The sequence below is a fragment of the Neovison vison genome, chromosome 2 (assembly GCF_020171115.1).
Source record: "Neovison vison isolate M4711 chromosome 2, ASM_NN_V1, whole genome shotgun sequence".
Classification (NCBI taxonomy): domain Eukaryota; kingdom Metazoa; phylum Chordata; class Mammalia; order Carnivora; family Mustelidae; genus Neogale; species Neogale vison.
The window spans coordinates 51159255-51177405 of record NC_058092.1 but is presented as its reverse complement, the minus strand read 5'-3'; the positions used below and the strand labels follow the sequence as shown (position 1 = coordinate 51177405).

At 48.1% G+C, this 18151-nt stretch overlaps 1 protein-coding gene across 3 annotated transcripts in view; it reads left to right on the top strand.

Moving 5' to 3' along the window:
• KANK4 (KN motif and ankyrin repeat domains 4) overlaps window positions 1-8142 on the top strand; it is a 68558-nt gene extending 60416 nt beyond the window's left edge. For all 3 annotated transcript variants that reach the window (XM_044238353.1, XM_044238354.1, XM_044238355.1), the window contains 2 exons: window positions 1114-1314; window positions 6231-8142. In XM_044238353.1, the coding sequence (XP_044094288.1) occupies window positions 1114-1314; window positions 6231-6335 (306 nt within the window). In that variant the 3' untranslated portion in view covers window positions 6336-8142. The remainder of the gene's footprint in view (window positions 1-1113; window positions 1315-6230) is intronic.
• Window positions 8143-18151: the final 10009 nt, after the last annotated feature.

Below are 18151 nucleotides of genomic sequence, written 5' to 3'. Positions count from 1 at the left end.
GATGCGGGGCTCGATCCCAGGACCCTGAGATCATGACCTGAGCCGAAGGCAGAGGCTTAACCCACTGAGCCACCCAGGTGCCCCAGTATATTAATTTTTAATAAAAGAAACAAGATTCAAGGACTGTAAGGAATGGAGCCAGGGTTACGCAGCAGGAAAACAGGAGAAGCAGGGCGTGGGCTCACTTTCTGACTCTGAGGCACCGTCATGAACGCTGATGACAAGGGTGCCACAAAGGGTCCGTGGCAGGGCGCCTGGCTGGCTCCATCGGAAAAGAACATGACTCTTGATCTCGGGTTTGTGAGTTCAGACCCCAAGTGGGCTGTCAATATTACTTAACTAAATAAAAAACTTGGGGCGCCTGGGTGGCTCAGTGGTTAAATCCTCTGCCTTCAGCTCAGGTCATGATCTCAGGGTCCTGGGATCGAGCCCCGCATCAGGCTCTCTGCTTGGCAGGGAGCCTGCTTCCTCCTCTCTCTCTGCCTGCTTGTGATCTCTGCCTGTCAAATAAATAAATAAAATCTTTAATAAATAAATAAATAAATAAAAAACTTAAAAGAAAATTGTTCGAGACTATGGATTAGAAATGACCACAGGACCATGCAAGCAGAGATCTCGTCAAGACTGAGAGGGTTCTGGGTATCAATGAACTGAAAATACCAGGGGTGTTCTGAGCAGACCGAGGCTTCCTGGAGGAAGTCAGGCTGGGGCAGGCCATAGGAAGCCATGGTGGGGAAGCAGTCAGCCCTTCCTTTATGTCATTCCACACTCATCAGCATATGCTCAGTGCTAGGCACTGGGGGGACAGAGTCCCTGCCATCAGAAACTGATTCACAGTCCACGAGAAGGAGAGAGATTGATGGGCTGCAATACCAAGTGGTAAGTTCAATGTTATGATCCTGTGCCCAAGGGGTTAGTAAAGGGCTTTAAAGAGATGTGGCATCTGCATGGTATTCGAGGGGAAAGCAGAAGTCTGCCGGGTGGAGAAGGATGGGTCCAATCCCAGCAGCAAAAGGAGATTTAGATCAACAGTCCTCTTCTGGCAAAGTCTTGCCCGAGCATCCCTAGGCTGGCGAGGGGGTCCTCACCACACTCCTGTGCTCTGCGTGGCAGGGAGGCCAGACGGCGCTGATGCTGGGAGTCAGCCACGACCGCCAGGACATGGTCCAGGCGCTGCTGAGCTGCCAGGCAGACGTGAACCTGCAGGACCACGAGGGATCCTCGGCCCTCATGCTAGCCTGTCACCACGGCAACGCCGACATGGTGCGCCTGCTCCTGGCACACCCGGCCTGCGACAGCACCCTGACTGACAAGGTGAGGCTTTCCGGCCATTAACAAGTAGGTGTTTCCCTTCCCTTCCTGAGAAAACAAAAAACAAAAAACAAACAAACAAAAAAACACCAGGCCAGCCCACAGAATTCCAGGAACCACGTGACCCTGAGATCTTGACCTGAGGCACCCCGGAGGCGTGCTTCTTAAATAAGCATCTTTGTCAGTTGATGGTGACCACCGTGATCACCAACACAGAGGGGTTGTGTAACACACCCCCAGTCACACAGCCGGTAGGAGGCCGCTCCCTCCAACTTCTCAGAGTCTCCTCAGGAGCCAGACCCTTCCCACGCGTTAGCGCACTAATCCTCCTGACAATCTAGTGACTCAGACACTTCATCTGCATTTTTACTGATAAGGAAACACAGGCCTAGAGAGTTTCTGTAACTGTCCTAAGGTCACAGCTGCTGGTTCTCGAGCACGGATGCAAGCCCAGGTCTGACCTCAGGGGCGCTACAGTGGAATGGCTTTAAACACGTCCCTGTACTTACTTAACGGCCACAGTCTGAAGAGGAGAAAGGCCTGGAGAGGGGAAGAGTCCCCTCCCCGCCCAAGGACAGACCCTCTCACTGGCTCCATCCGATTGTTCCATCAGTGATTCAAGCTGCTGGGTCCCTCACGCCACAACCGGGCAGCACGCACCCCGGTCCAGTGTCTTGTTTCCACGAACCCCAATTCCATCCAAAGCCCTTTCGGAGAAAGCACAGACCCTCTGGAAATGCATGTGGGAATGGCGGTGGGCTGCTGGAAATAAGGGCCTCCTGTTCCAAACACTATACAGTCAGACAAAGGACTTGTGTTCATGAGCTCCCCTCCCCTGGGGCAGAAGGAGGCAGCCCCCTCTTTTCTGGAACAGGCCCAGGGTCCTCCTAGGAGTCACTGTTGCCATGGGGAAGCCTGAAGGGGCAGGCCTGTGGGACCGTGGGGCACGAGCTTTACCCGTCCCTGGCTAGCTGGGATACTCAGGCATGAGTGTGACAGCCTCTCCTGGACCTCTCTGTCCAGGTCTGTCACAGGTGAGAGACAGGCCAGTGACTGCTAGTGGAGGAAAGGCACAGTGAGGGCTCTCTTGTAAGCCGGACAAATCGAGTGATTGCCGGAAGCATGGGCTTTAGACACTCCAAGCGTGAAACTGGGTTTAGTAACTGTGTGACTTCAGGCAGGTCATCTAACCCCTCTTAACCTCTGTAAATGGGGAGCGTCGTAGACTGTACCTAAATATGGTGATATTTATAAAACACGTATTTGACGTCGGGCAGACGCTCAGCTGACGGTCACAGTCACTGCTGTGATTAGCTGAGCAGAGACAGCTAATCAGAAGAAACCAGCACAAGAATGAGTAGGGGCATAGCATTTGCAGGCTGTGGCTGGGGGGACTGGGGGGGGATGAAGGTCTGGGGTTAGGGGAGCCGGTCAGATGAGAATCGCCACTGAAGGGAGAAATGGCTCTCACTCGGGGGTGATTCTGCCCTCCAGGGGAGCGTCAACAGTGTCTGGAGACATTTTTATTTGCCGTAAGTGTTTTGACGGATGGGGGGGCTGCTGCTAAACGTCCTCAAAGAACTATAGATCATTGGGCCTAATACAGCAGTAGCTGAGGAACTCTGTCATGGGCGACGGCTGCAGTCCAGGCAGGACCGGAGCAGGAAGAGCCAGTCCGGTTGAGGAACAGGACAGGGCTGGAATCCTAGGAGGGAGGAAATGGACAGCTACCCAGACAGTGACAGAAGCCCACTGTAGCGGAAGGTGAGAGGGTTAGGGGATGCTCGGTGAGCACAGGGGTGCTCAGGAAATGCTGGCAGCAGGCCCACAGAAGGTTCTAGACCCTACGTATGGCCCATGCACCTGCTGCCTGCTTGGGTCAGGGCTGACTCAGGATTCACACCCCAGTTTCCCAGCGGTAACTTGCGTGAGACATTTCAGAGGGACCAGGGAACTGTGGACTGAGGCTTTCCCAAGCACCAAGCCCTGTTCCTCCAGCTTTGCCCTGAAGGGTGGGGTCCAGCCCTTACTACAGCCACCCTGTCATCTCAATGTGCATCTTTCCTGAGGAGACTTCGATGCAGGTTTGGAGGACTTGATAATTTCCTTGGAAAACTGAGCGAAAATTCATATCCTGAACTGGGTTTCTCTTGTCCTACCGGTATTTAAATGTTGATGTAAACATGGAACCCCCAGAACAGCCAGCAAGGCACTTTCTCTAGGTTTAGAAGGTAATTTGAGAAGTCGGTCACCCAGCCTCTTGGGGGCTGCCTGCCAGACAAAGAAGAGGGGGTGGTGGGGACTGGGCTCTGGGGTTCACACTTTGAAGGGCTTGTTTTAGTAATGCCTCCAAAGTACCCATCACACTGAAAGCTTCCTAAGGCAGAGTCTACGCCACACTCCTTTTTGCAGTTCTTGTCATACTGAAAGACAGCCCCACTCACACACACACACACACACACACACACACACACACACACACGTGCTGGCTGCCTGAGCCCCTCCCATCTCTTCAGTCTGCAGTGTCCCCCAGCCAGGACGGGCCAGGTGGGGGGCTCCCACTGGAGCCACGCACTGTCGCCTTGTTCTCAGGACTCGGGCAAGGGCATTTGAGGGATACGCCCTCCCCGGGTGGTCTCTCTGGCCACGCTGTGAGATGAGTGGGGTCCCCACTCAGGTGCAGGCCAGCACTGCCAGATGGGCCCTGTTCCAAGGTGCACATGTCCTCTGGGATTAGCCCGTGGCTCTTACTCGTACTCATAGTCATCACCCTATCTCTGCATTTACCTAGAGCCTTGGGGTTGACAAAGTGTAGTGATGGAAACCAGAGTACAGAGGGAAAGGCCTGTAAAACCCAGGCCCTTCTCTTCAATCGAAGAAGGAGGCTGCTTTTAGAAGCCTCTTCTGCTTAAGGTCTTTGCTTGATTCCACACTTGCCCAACTTGAACCCACTGAGCCACCCAGGCGCCCCATCCACACTTGCCCAAGTTAATTGAACACTTCTTAGCAGCCCTGTGCGCGTCTTCATCAGCTTGAAATGAATACCTCTTAGTTCTCATCCAGCACTCCCCTGTCAGCAGTGCTCCCTGGGTGCCGACCAAAGGGCAGGCACCCGGCCAGATGCTGGGATGCTCTTGCTGGGCCGGCAGCCATGGGCCAGATCTCAGAGACCGAAATTGATCAAACGGCTCCACAGAAACCAACTTATTAATGGTGGTGAAAGGAAGGTGCAGACGGTCATGAGGCGTTTGCAGGGAGAGAAGCTCTTCTGTTTGATGAAGCCTGTGCACATCCTTCGGGTTTTGCCAAAACACCACTTCCTTCCTCTGCTCCCTGCACCCAGTGTGCTTGCACACACACACACACACACACACACACACACACAGCACCATCCTCTCCCCTGAGCTCACTCTTTCTCTTCTGGCGTGTCTGGCTCTGTGCCACACATTATAGTGATTTACTACTGTGTAGAGTCCGGGGGCAGCTGGACTCCATCCTCGTGAGACGGAAGAGCTGTAAGCTGAGTTTGAACACCCCCCACCAGCTTTCGTGGATTTTCACATTTTCAGAAGTAATTCCTCTGATATACAGTAGGGCAGAGAACCATCCAAAAGGGTCTTGGGTGCCCCACCTCCCCTAACATAGTAAATCCATGAATATTTATGAAGCAGAATATAAAAACAGTCACATTCACCAAGCTACCTAAGGGTCACAGAGAGCCTCCTATCAGGGTTTTGCCTCTAAATGAGTGACCAAAGAAGTGGTTTTGGAGCTGTGGGATTTCAGAATTCTAGAACAGGACCGAAGAGACCACAACTGCTATCATACAGCTCACCGTCTGCCGCATCAAGTTGGCCTTCCCCCTCACTCTGTTTTTTTTTTTTTTTTAAGATTTTATTGTTTATTTGTTTGACACAGAGAGAGAGAGGGAGGGAAAGGGAGAGCACAAGGAAGGGAGCAGCAGAGGGAGAGGGAGAAGACTCCCCTGCTGTGCAGGGAACCCGTTGTGGGATCCGATCCCAGGACTCTGGGATCATGACGTGAGACGAAGGCAGACACTTAACCGACTGAGTCACCCAGGCACCCCTCCCCCTTACTCTGTAGAGAATGGCCTGTGCTGTTGGCCGAGACCCTTCTGAACACTGCTTCTGTAGATGGTGGGCCTGGCAGCTCCCTGCACGGCAGCAGCAGATAACAAGTACCATAACATCCTTCATCGGGTGTAAAAACACACATGCCCTTCTATGCTCTAGAACCACTGCCCAGAGTTGGTCCTTAGGGCGTAACTAGAAATGGGGAAATGCTTTCTGCATTAAGTCTATGACCGTAAAGACCTGGAAACAACCTAAGTCTCCAACAGAAGAGAAGGAGTTAAGAATGTGGTAGAATACTACAAAGCCAGTAAGAAAAATTATATGTTACAATGGCTGTGTGAGGACAGCGGAAATCTCCTACTGTGCCATGGTACGTTCAAAATAAAGGCAGATTCAAAATCGATATGTACTATCATTCCTCTTTTTAAAAACCAACAACAAATTTGCACAAGAGAAAAGACTAGAGGGAAACATACCAAAATGCTAACTTTCATTAAGGTCTGGGTAATGGAAAAATGGAAGAGTTATTTTTTTCCCGTTCTACATTTAAAAAAAAAATTAAAAACTGTGTGGGAAAAAGCAAGCAAGCAAGCAACCAACCATGTGACCCTTATTTCCATCCGCACGGATTTCCCAGAAGTGATTGCTGTTTCCATGGAAAGTGACCCATTTTTCATGATCCTCATGCCATTCAAATCTCCCCCTCTCCTAGGGTCTCTGGATGCTGAGAACAGACTTTGATGCCCTACCCTGTACTTCCAACCCACCCTTCTCTGGCGCAGGAGGCAGACAGGATAAAATTTCTTTTTTCCTCTCTTCCTGTAGGCTGGCCGAACAGCTCTGTCCATCGTTCTGAAATCACCCGCCCATGTGGAAATTGCAGGACTTCTGCAGGCCCACGCAGAGCAGGGCAGGTCCCTGGGGCCATAGGGGCTGAGGAAGAACCGGCAGCTGGGAACAAAAGGCTCCTTCTCTGGACTCATTAGCCCTTGGAGAGGGCATGGGTCACAGCCAGAGGGCCACCCTTCAAGAGAAGAAACTATGTCAAATATGCACATACATTCCTGTTATACAATTCTGCCATTAGAACGCTTTGTAGTTTTTGCCTTAGGCCAAGCCCCAAAACTACGCAGGCTGCAGAGCAGGGTATAAGGTGCAGGGTGCATCCGTGTTGTCAAAAAAAAGCCCAAACATCTTCAGCCTTGAATTCCTCATGATTCTACCCTTTGTAGCACCGTGTAGCAAGCACATAGGCAGGAGCACATTAGCCAAGCAATACTTTTTACATGGAATCTTAAAGTGCACCACCTTTCTGTTTTGTAATCAGTTACATGAATATGTCCCACTGAACATGCATGTCGGGAGAGGACTGGGTGGGGGGTGGGATGGGGTAAGGGGAGGTGGATTTAAGCAGCCACCCTGGCCATCATTCTCTAGAGGACCCTCAGAGAATCATCACGCAGTCAGCTGAAACTGAGCAAACCACATCTGGGGCCTTTGTTTAGCTGGGGTTGACAGAGAAATCTTAAATTCAGGCAAAGCAGGAAGAGCCTACGGGTATCAATGCCAGTTGATATCAACAGTCTTGACCATTTCTGAGTCATAAAGTGGCTCCAAGTTGTGCCAGGGAAATTGGAATTAATTAGGAAATCCAAATCCGGTAAAGCACATCACGTGTATTTAGGGAGAGTCCAGTTACATCCCCTTTTCTGAATCTGGAAAGATTGTGGGAGCAAGCATCCTCCTGGGGATAGGTTGTTGTCCATCCAGAAGCCACCACATTTCCTCGGTAGCCATATCCATGGCTTCATGGGAATCCTGGTTCCTTTCTCCCTTTGAACCCCCAAGAGGCTCTGAGGTTTCTGGGGCTCCTGGTTGCAGAAGCTGCCAACCTGAATTGCAGCAGGAGTGTGGGATCTGGGCAGGGCAGGGTCCTCCCTGAACTGACTGCTCTCTCTGCTGGACAGTTCTTTCGTTAACGTCCATAATCCCAGGGGCCCACATGTGCATGGCTTCTATTCAGTAACTCACACAAGGTTATCCATGAATTTATTTGTAAAATCTCTTATGCAAAAAAATCCTCCTTATATAGAAAGAAAAGACATCAAAGTTTGGTGAGCCTTTGCTCTGGAAACTCAAAAGCTTGAGTTCTTATTTTGACTTATATGCCAATTTGCTTGGTGCCCTTGGGTGAGTCACGAAATCTCCTTGGGCTTTGGTTTCATCATCTCTAAGAAAGGAAATCATTATACAACCTACCTCCTGGGGGTGTTGTACAAGGAATAGCTGATGGAAGTTTTGAATCCAATTTGTAATCCAGAAGGACTGTCTACAAAAAAACGGCGCAGCAAACTTCTGTATGTTGCTGGGATTCATGAAAGTCTCAAAGTCCCAGAGCAGCACACTGACATGTGACAGGGTTGCTCAGAGGTAGAGAGAACGGAGCGAATATGGAGCTAAAAATAATCTTAAGTGGGTTTATTTTGACCTCAAAGCACACTTGAAGAGCAAAAACCACCTTAAAAAAAAATGTTCTAGCCCAGTGCTTCTCAAACTTTGATATGCATACAATCACCTGTAGATTCTGCTAGAATGCAGTAGGTTTGAGGGGAAGGGACCTGAGATTCTACATTTCTAATCAGTTCTCAGGAGATGCTGATGCTCCTGGGCCACACCCCACTTGGAGTAGAGGCTCTAGTCTGGCCTGACTGTTTATATATTAAAATGCTGCCTCTCAGTCTTTGTCTCGAAGTTGTTTCTTTGCATTTCTGTAGTCTTGGTTCTTGGAATTGGCATTGTGGGTCTTATTTGCTATCGTAGCTCTGCAGGCAGCAGTAAGGGATCTGTTTCTTATGTTGCCAAGTTAGAGTCTATTTTTGTATCTCATGTTAGGATGGCCACTTTCATTGGGTCACATTATCTTTTAATGATCTCATTTGAGGCCAGCTATCAAAAACAGCTTATTGGGGCACCTGGGTGGCTCAGTGGGTTAAGCTGCTGCCTTCGGCTCAGGTCATGATCTCAGGGTCCTGGGATCGAGTCCCGCATCGGGCTCTCTGCTCAGCAGGGAGCCTGCTTCCCTCTCTCTCTCTGCCTGCCTCTCCATCTACTTGTGATTTCTCTCTGTCAAATAAATACATAAAATCTTAAAAAAACAAAACAAAACAAAACAAAAAAACAGCTTATTGGGGCGCCTGGGTGGCTCAGTGGTTTAAGCCTCTGCCTTCAGCTCAGGTCATGATCTCAGGGTCCTGGGATCGAGCCCCACATCGGGCTTTCTGCTCAGCAGGGAGCCTGCTTCCCCCCTCTCTCTGCCTGCCTCTCTGCCTACTTGTGATCTCTCTCTATCAAATAAATAAATAAAAATCTTTAAAAAAAAAACAAACAGCTTATTTACCAGAGAAGACAAACTAGTTTGCCTATGTTTTGAGGCCAGTGAGTCACTATCAAAAGGCTTTGTCCATCCTTTCTCAGATTTTTAGTATGCTTCTTTTCATTTTGACATTGGAATGTGAACACATACTCTCCCTCTTATAACCATTCCATTCCACTGGAAGGTCGGAGCCCAGAACATGGTGAGACTGAATAAGCATAGCCTACTGCCATGTCATTGTCTCTCAGTATTCATTCAACAAACATCTACTGAAACCCGAAACCAGCTGGGTGCCTGACACTGTTTCTAGTGCTGGCCTTTTTTTTTTTTTTTCCCAAATATTTTATTTATTTATTTGACAGACAAAGATCACAAGGGCAGGTTCCCCGCTGAGCAGAGAGCCTGATGCGGGGCTCAATCCCAGGACCCTGAGATCATGACCCTAGCAGAAGGCAGAGACTTTAACCACTGAGCCTCCCAGGTGCCCCCTGTTGCTGGCTTTTGTTTATGTATTTACTTATTTTAGTCCTTTCATCTTTACTATTCTTTAAGATTTTATTTATTTGAGAGGGGTGGATGGGGAGAGGGAGCTGAGGGAGAGGGACAAGCAGACTTCATATTGAGTGTAGACCCCAACATGGGGCTTGATCCCATGATACCAACATCATGACTGAGCTGAAACCAAGAATCAGATACCTAACGGACTGAGCCACCCACGCACCTCTCAACTTTATTATTTTTTTGTTACTGAAGTATGACTGAGATACAATGTTATATTAGTTTCAGGTATATAATATATTAATTATGTATTACTTGACATTCACCATAGTAAGTGTAGTCACCATTTGTTACCATATGACATTATTACAATATTACTGACTATACTCCCTATGTTGTACTTTCCATCTCTGTGACTTATTTATCACTATAAAGTTATACCTCTTAATCCCCTTCATCTATCTTGCCCATCCTTCCTTAACATGACTCATTATCAGGGAAATCTAAGTCAAAGCCACAATGAGATATCAACTCACACCAGCCAGCATGGCTAGTACCAAAAAGACAGGTGTTGACAAGGATGTGGAGAAGAGGGTACCCTCAGGCTCTGTTGGTAGGCATGTAAATCAGTGCAGCCACTGTGGAAAACAGTATGGAGATTCTTCAAAAATTAAAAATAGAAATACTATATGATCCAGTAATTCCACTACTGGGCATCCGCCCAAAGAAAGTGAAACATTGTTTCAAAAAGATAGATACACTGGCAGTGGCTTTAGTCACCCTTAGAAGCACCATGTCTAAGGTTACCATGATCCCAAACCCGAACTTACCAAAATGTTAAGACAACGCTCCAATGATTAATATATTTGTCAAGTACCTGACAGCACAGCCGCCAAGCAACATAAATCAGGCTTACTAGGGACAGATATTAAGCTCAGGCTTGGAAAGAGGTTCACAGATATCTTAGCTTCCCTCATTGCCTTCATGGGGCGTACAAACTGTTTTTGGAAGACAGGGCACTTATACCAATAGGGATAAGAACAGACAATATAGTTCATTCCACAAATATTTCTCTTTTTTTCTGTTTGTTTTTTTTTCTGGGTGTTTTTTGTTTGTTTGTTTGTTTGTTTGTTTGTTTTAGTGTGGGAAGGGCAGAGGGACAAAGAGAGAGAGAATCTTAAGCAGGCTCCATGCCCAGCACAGAGCCTGACTCGGGGCTTGATCTCAAAACACTGAGATCACAACCTGAGCAAAATCAAGAGTCAGACACTTAACCAACTCAGCTACCCAGGCGCTCCTTCCACAAATATTTCTAGAATGCCTACTGTGTACAGGCACTGGGCTTACATTAGAGATATCACAGTTGAGGCTTCCACTTGGCCATCTACTTAGGAAGATGGAATGGTGAGAAGGAAGCACAGAATCATACAGGGGTACCAATAAGGGGTACCAGAGCTGGTCTTGAGAATTCAAGGAAGGCTTTCTAAAGGAAAAGGTATCTGAACTGAAAATTTAAAGACTAGTGGATGTTTGCCAAAAAAGGATGAGAAGGGAGAGGTAAGGAGAGGCAAGAGTGTGCTGGTAGAAAGCAGGATTGCCAAGGCTGAATGTTGGGACAGCAGGTATTTGGGGACCTTCACTCAGTTCAGTAGGACTTCCATGTAGAGTCTGAGTAAGATGCTGGGATCAAAGAGTGGATTCAGAAGAGATAAGACCACAGTACATGAGGACGGATGATGAGGAACCTAAAGAAGCTTTGTTCCAAAGGCAATGGCAAACGACTGAAAAACAGACTGACAACCAAGAAATTGTCAACCCTCATTGAGCACATATTTTTTAGGAACCTACTCTCATCCAAGTACTGTGTTTGGGGCTGGGCAAATACTGCCCATACTTGCCCATACTGATGGGCAAGTTTGACACAGAACTCAGTTCTCAGGAAAGAGAAACAAACCCATCGTTCTGATGCAAGATGATAGGTCTGGCAACTGGGAAAGTACGAGGTGCCATAGGGACACGTGGGTGGGGACCCTCAGCCTAGTCTCAGGGTGGGAAGGAGGTCTAAGGCGGCCTCTTGGAGTAGTGAAGCCATCTGAAGGATAGGGAGGTATAGCCATGCCAAGAAGAGCAAAGGAAGAAGCATGCATAAAGCCTCAAGAGAGAAGACAGATCTGGAGCATTAAAAGAACTTTCAATGTTCTTAGAGTAGAAAAAAACAAAGAATTGCAAGACGAGGCCAGAGAAAAAGCCACTGTACCAAGTTTAACCTTGAAGGAAGGAGGAACTAGGAATGTGGGACATGACACTCAGATCTCCATTTTAGAAACGGCACTTCAGTTTGGGGGGCATGGGTGACAACTGTTCAGCAGACATCCATGGCCTACCTATTATAGGTGCTATTGTAGAGAAGACTGACACTGGCTGAAGACTGTGCCACGGGATGAGTAATGGGCATCTGAATCGTGCTATGGAGACCGCCTCTGCCAGCGTGAGTCAGGGAAGCCTCACAGAGGCTTTCTGCTAAGCTGTACGAGTGTGTAGGAGTGCGCCCGGGCATGCTAGACAGAACAGCGGCTCTAAAGATGTGGTGTAGAAAGAGCATGGCCTGTCTGGACACTGGAGAGAACTCTAGAATCACTTGATCACATTGTGGAGGTGCCCAAATAGGAGATTTGAGAAGGTCTGTAGACACATCTCATTGTATCTTTGAGATTAGATATTTTGACTTGAGACTATAGCTTGAGGGGGAATCCCAGACTCCTTTGAGAATCTGAAGCTCTCTTCAGAAAAATGCGCATGTGTGAAAAATGCGCATGTCAGTTCAGGGATTCAGAAATCTGCAGCTAAAATCCCTCTGCTACAAGCAGTGGGGAACCGGGTGATCAGATCTGCACTGGTGAATGATCCTGGGGTGGGGCTGAAGAGAGCCTGGAGGCAAAAAGATCAGTTAGATAGTTCTGGGTAGACACTGGGTCTGAAGCTGTGAAGGCCCAGGCCATGATGGCATCATGGGGAGAAAGAATCAGGCCCTATGGAAAAGGCATCAGGAGTGAGGATATGCCAGGATGTCAGGACCAACTGGATGGTGGACAGGAGTCAAAAATGAGTGACAGGAAAATAATGGTGCCATTGTCCCCAGTATCCACTCTTCCCTTTCTCCTTAGCAATAAATCCTCAACTTGGAGCTGGACAACCTGTCACCCAGAATACGCTATCTCCCAGCCTCCCTTGCAGCTTGATGTGGTCATGTATCTTAAGTTCCGGCTACTGAGAGGTGAGCAAAGTGATGTGCACACACTCTGGCCCCTGCATTTACAGGGAAGGGAAATGCATTTCCCCCTTCCCACTGGCAGGACGGTGGTAGTAATTCATCTGGATCCATAAAGAAGAGGTCAATGCCCTAGGGGTCATAGAATAGAAAGTCATAAAGAGCTCAGTCCCCAACACTGAAAAGCCATCAGATCTGCTCTGGACTATTTCCCCCCCTTTGTTTGTGATCGTGAAATAATCCTCTTACTTGTTTAAGCCATTGTACATTTGGGTCTCTGTTGCAGTAGGAACTGGACAGATGCACTCAGTATCCCATGATAGGCTCAAAGGTCTAATGCTATGGGTAGTGGATTTCAAGGAGGAAGACCTGGGAAGGCTTTTGGAAGGAGCATCCTTTCGATGGCTAGATATAATGTGTATCTCTTCACAGTACAGGTCCCGGTTCCATACCGACAGTGAAATCATCCGGCCCACACAGCCTTGCAGAAGGTGAGGTCTTGGGGGACAGCAGGAGATTCTTGAACACAAACTCTGTATCACAAGGTGGCTAGTCCTTAAGCAAGACGTGCTTATGAAGTGGCCTGGCATGGACTAGTGAATTTTCTAAGAAATCTGAATACAGAAACATGCAGTTTCAGGCAAGAGCATGAAAGAGTGGGTCATGGTTAGAGAGTGAGAGAGAGAAGCCATGAGGTGGAATGAGGCATAAGGAGAGACCATCTGCATGCACAGAAGTCAAAACAGGTTCAAACTATGAGCCACCAAGAGCTATGGGCTGAGGAAAGATGAAGAATGAAGACAAGGGAAGCCTATCGGATACATACCTACAGACTGCCTGCCAGGCCCTCGTTTCCTAAGACCCTCCCCTTCCCCACCCCATTGTGCATCCACAGAACTGTAGCAAGAGCTACTGAATTCCTACAAGAAAAACTGGCTCCTGGCCACCGAAGGATGGACATGGGATACTACCTGGGCCAATCAGGACTTTAAAGAATTTTGGAGCTAGGATTTGGGTGATTCAGTCTCCTGGGTGTCTGGGTTATAACTTGTAGATCTCAGAAGCTACTAGTGCCCAGATTCAGCCCAGTGGGTTGAGGAGCAGAAGTGACTCTTCAGCTAGAAAGACTGAAGCAGACTTCCTGCTGGAAGCAGCAACTGCTGCCCCTTCCCGAAGACCCCAGTAGATACCCACACTTCAATGCCATGACGACCCTACTGGTTTTCTTGACCCCATCTCCTCTCCAGCCTTTGTAGCATGGTGTCTGAGCTCTCTTGGGTGTCGAATCCCAGCTGGACCACTTGGCCACTCAGGCTCTTAATCTGTAAACTGGGCAACACTGTTCCTCCTCTGTTCTTGTAAGTGGTTATTAGATAAAGTATCTGCACAGTGCTTGGCCCCTATGGCAGAACTCAGTATAGGGTAGAGTACATCCCCTTCCCCTGGCCACTTGATCCTTTTCTCCTAGACCTGGCCTCATAAAAATGGCAGCTTGCCTTCACAAATTACTTAGAACCACCCAGGCGTCAGTCTGAGGAGTGTTACATGAATCATTTATTCTTCAAAATAATCCTATGTAGGTATTAATATTATTCCTTTTGTTCATATGAAGAAACTAAAGCACAGAGAGGTGAAATCACTCATCCAGGAGTGCTTGCTTGGCTCAGTCGTTTGCCTCTGACTTGATTTCAGCTCAGGTCATGATCTCAGGGTCCTGGCATGGAGCCCTATGTCGGGCTCCCTGCTTAGTGGAGAGTCTGCCGGAGATTCTCTCTTTTTCCCTCTGCTTCTTCCCCTGCTAACACTTATGCGCTCTCTCTCTCTCTCTAATAAATCAATCCTTAAAAAGAAATACTCCATGGGGTGCCTGAGTGGCTCAGTGGGTTAAGCCTCTGCTTTCAGCTCAGGTCATGGTCCCAGGGTACTGGGATCAAGCCCCGCATCAGGCTCTCTGCTCAGCAGGGAGCCTGCTCCCCCCACCTCCACCTGCCTCTCTGCCCACTTGTGATCTCTCTCTCTGTTAAATAAATCTTAAGGGACGCCTGGGTGGCGCAGTTGGTTGGACAACTGCCTTCGGCTCAGGGCGTGATCCTGGAGTCCCGGGATCGAGTCCCACATCGGGCTCCCAGCTCCATGGGGAGTCTGCTTCGCTCTCTGACCTTCTCCTCGCTCATGCTCTCTCTCACTGTCTCTCTCTCTCAAATAAATAAATAAAATCTTTAAAAAAAAAAATAAATAAATCTTAAAATCTTAAGTTTTTATATATAGCTATATAAAATCTTAAAAACAAACAAACAAAAAACCCACTCCATCCAAGGCTGCACAGCTAGTAAAGAGGAGATCTGGGATTTCAAGCCAGGAGTTCTGGCTCTGGAACTCTTTTTGCTTCCTTGCCAGTGACCCAGGCTGGGGAGGGGTGCCCAGCAGCAGGAGGTGGACACTGCAGAGGAAACAAAGCTGCTTCAGAGAGCCAGTGTTTAGTCAGTGGCTGACCTGCAGGTCTTCCTGGGTCACCCCAGGACAAAGGAGACAAATTGGCAGAGTGTCTGGGACTAGAACAGCTCAGGGGGGCGGTGGGGGGAGGGCTGGCCTCCCGTGTACTCAGAAGCACTCAGACCTGCCTTCTGTGCAGGGTGCAGAGGGACTGAACCCCACATTGACTGAACTGTCCTTTAGTAGGTAATTCCTTACAGTTCCAGATCTATTCCTTCACCTGCCCTCATCCTAGAGAGAGATGGGTCTGGACCAGAGGGAGCCTGGCCAGTGTCTGAGGGGGGTCCCACCTGCTCTCCTCTCTACCCCAGCTCCACTTCCTATACCCCGTCCTGCTTCCATGTTCAGTGAAGTCCTGGTAGCAACTCGGGGCCTTTGCTTTGAAACTTACAGAACCATTCCACTGTTCAGTGGAGGACAGGAGAGACTTCTCCAATCTTTCGTTGCCTTAGAAGTGAGAAATTTCCATTCTTCTCCAGAAAGGAAAATGAAGGTAGAAACTACATCCTCTCTTCCATTATCCCAGTAGTTAGATCCAGAGCAGGACTGGGACAAAGCTCAGACTCTGTCTCTGTTCTGGCCGCCTATAGAGAGGGCTCACGCTCTTGTCTGCCACGCTTTACTGGCTCAGAGAGGCGAGCCTGGCTCCGGCGGGGACTGAAGTTCGGAACACCAATTCTCATGTGTGTTTGTTGTGGGGGGGTCCCCCACATCCAAGCAATTCTTGGACACCCTGCTGGTATCCTCCCGTTCAGTTCAACTCTGACACCATGTCCCCAAAGAGAGCATCAGATTCCACAGGTAAGAGCTCAGTCCTCCAAGACTGCCCCCTCCCCACTTCGCATGCCTGTGCTTCCTGCGCACTCACTATAGACTAGAGGTTCCAATGGCCCCCTCTTTGGGTGCAGTGAATTTGCTAGGGCAGCTCCCAGAACTCGGAGAAACATCTTATTTATTGTATTGTTGCCAGTGACCAAGGCACAAGCGCCCCTGGCTCCAGAGGCCCCAAAGGACAGAGTCTGGCCACAATCCAAAGGCAAAGAGACAAGTGGTGGTGCAACAGGAAAGGAGTTTATTTCAGTGAGGCCAGCACTGGAAAGAGAGTGGACTAATGTCCCAAGAACTGTCTTCAAGGTGCTGAGAATACTTCTAAGTTCATATAGGAAAAACGTGGAACAAAGACTGGTGGGTACATGCACCTAAGCAGCAAAGGTCAGGTTGATCACTGGCAAGACGTCAATCACAGAGGGTCTTGCTGGCATCAAAGCTGTCATTATTGCCTGGGGAGTAGTTTCAGTGCCCATCACAGGACATTTTGCCTGTTGGGTCCCTTGCTGGAGTGAACAGATAAACTGGAGGGAAAAACAAAAGTGATGAAGAACAGGCTGAAGGCAAATGGAGCCAGTCAGGGCAATGACAGGGTGGGTCCTTCTCCAAATCCCCACTGTCAAGTCACTGTCAAGTCACCATTCCATTTCAATGGAAGGAGAAGGGAGGATGGTCATTTCTTCCGCAAACTACTTCCTGCTGACTGGGGATGACGCAGAAATATTGGAATGACAGACTTTGACAGGTAAGAGAACTTTGTTTCTTGAGTTCCTCCTGAGATGGACAGCAAAGAGATACTTAAGATATCATATTGACGGGGGGGACGGGGTCACTGAATGACAAGGCATTAAGAAGGGCATGTGATATAATGAGCATGGGGTGTTATATACAACTAATGAATCACTGAACTCTACCTCTGAAACTAATAATGTATGTTAATTAACTGAATTTAAATAAAAAAAAAAAAAGATCTCCTATGGGAGTTGTCATCCACTCAAACGGTTTTGAGTCCTGCCAAGAGTCATTGTCTGGAGTTGCCTTCCTAATGCAATGTGATGAGTCCACAGCTGGACACCTGCACGTTTTAGAAGAGTAGGAGTAGTGAGAAGCATATCGTAAGGACCTGTCCATTTTTCAGTTAACTCAACTCCTGGTTCTTGGTTATTCCAAGCCTTTAGGACCCAGTCTTCTGGCTGGAAAGTGTGCAGTGGCTCCTCAGGAAATGGTTTAGTTTTAGAAAAGACAAACTCATGGACAGATGTCAAAATTTGACTCAGTCGCTAAACATATTATTTAATTCCATTTTCATGTTTTAAGTAGGGGCAAATACCCCCTTCTCAAGTCTAAAATGGTTTCCATATATAATTTCATAAGGGCTTCAATAGAGCCCTGCTTCTAGGGGCCAACCTTCCACAGAGGAGGGCAACGGAAGTGCCGTTTCCAAAGTCAGGCCAGTCTCTTGACACGTTTTAGCCAGGGCTTTCTTTAAAGTATGGTTCATCTTTTGTTTAACTGTTGATGGGAGAGGGGGGAGGGGTTCCTAAACACAAATTGTTTAAGAAGCACTGTTGTACCAATGTCATCGCACACATCACAATGCATTTTATCTTTTTAAATCTCTCTTCCCAATTAAGCTATGGACTAAGGGCAAGCAGGGAGACTTTGTATTTCTTCAGCTTTTAATTCTCCTTGCCTAGCTTCTGACTTGACAATGAGTAGATAACAATAAATTGAATTAATGCGCAGGCCCCGGCTGGATCACCTAGGACCTGGGACCCTGTATGTTGAATGTTAAGACCAAGGACAAATCCCCCTTGTCCAAAGTCAGAATAAGTTCTAGAACTTGGGGAGAGGCTAAGATGAGAGATGAGATTGTTACATGCTGCCTTCTCCAAAGTACCACCAGAACAACAGGTTGATAAGACATGGCTGAGTTCCTTCTCTCGGGAAGACTCAGTCTTCCTAGCATCGGAAAGAGGGGAGAGCAAAGTAGGGAATCCTAGGAGGTTCTGGAGTCTGGGTGAAGGCAGTTCAGCACTTTTTTAGTCAAGGATTTGATGAGGATTTGGTTAAGGATCACAATATAATAGCTTAAGTTTGGTGCCCACAGCAAGGGGATCAAAGGTCTTGCGAATTAAATTTGTCATTTGGTATTTTCTGCTATTTCAAGTTATTTCAACTTTTATCTTCTGGGTCCGTTTCCTGAAATAGTCAATTTCCATTGCTGAAGATGGAACAGGAGAGTCGTGTGAATGCCAAGAGTGGCTGTGTGCACGGAGATGGTGG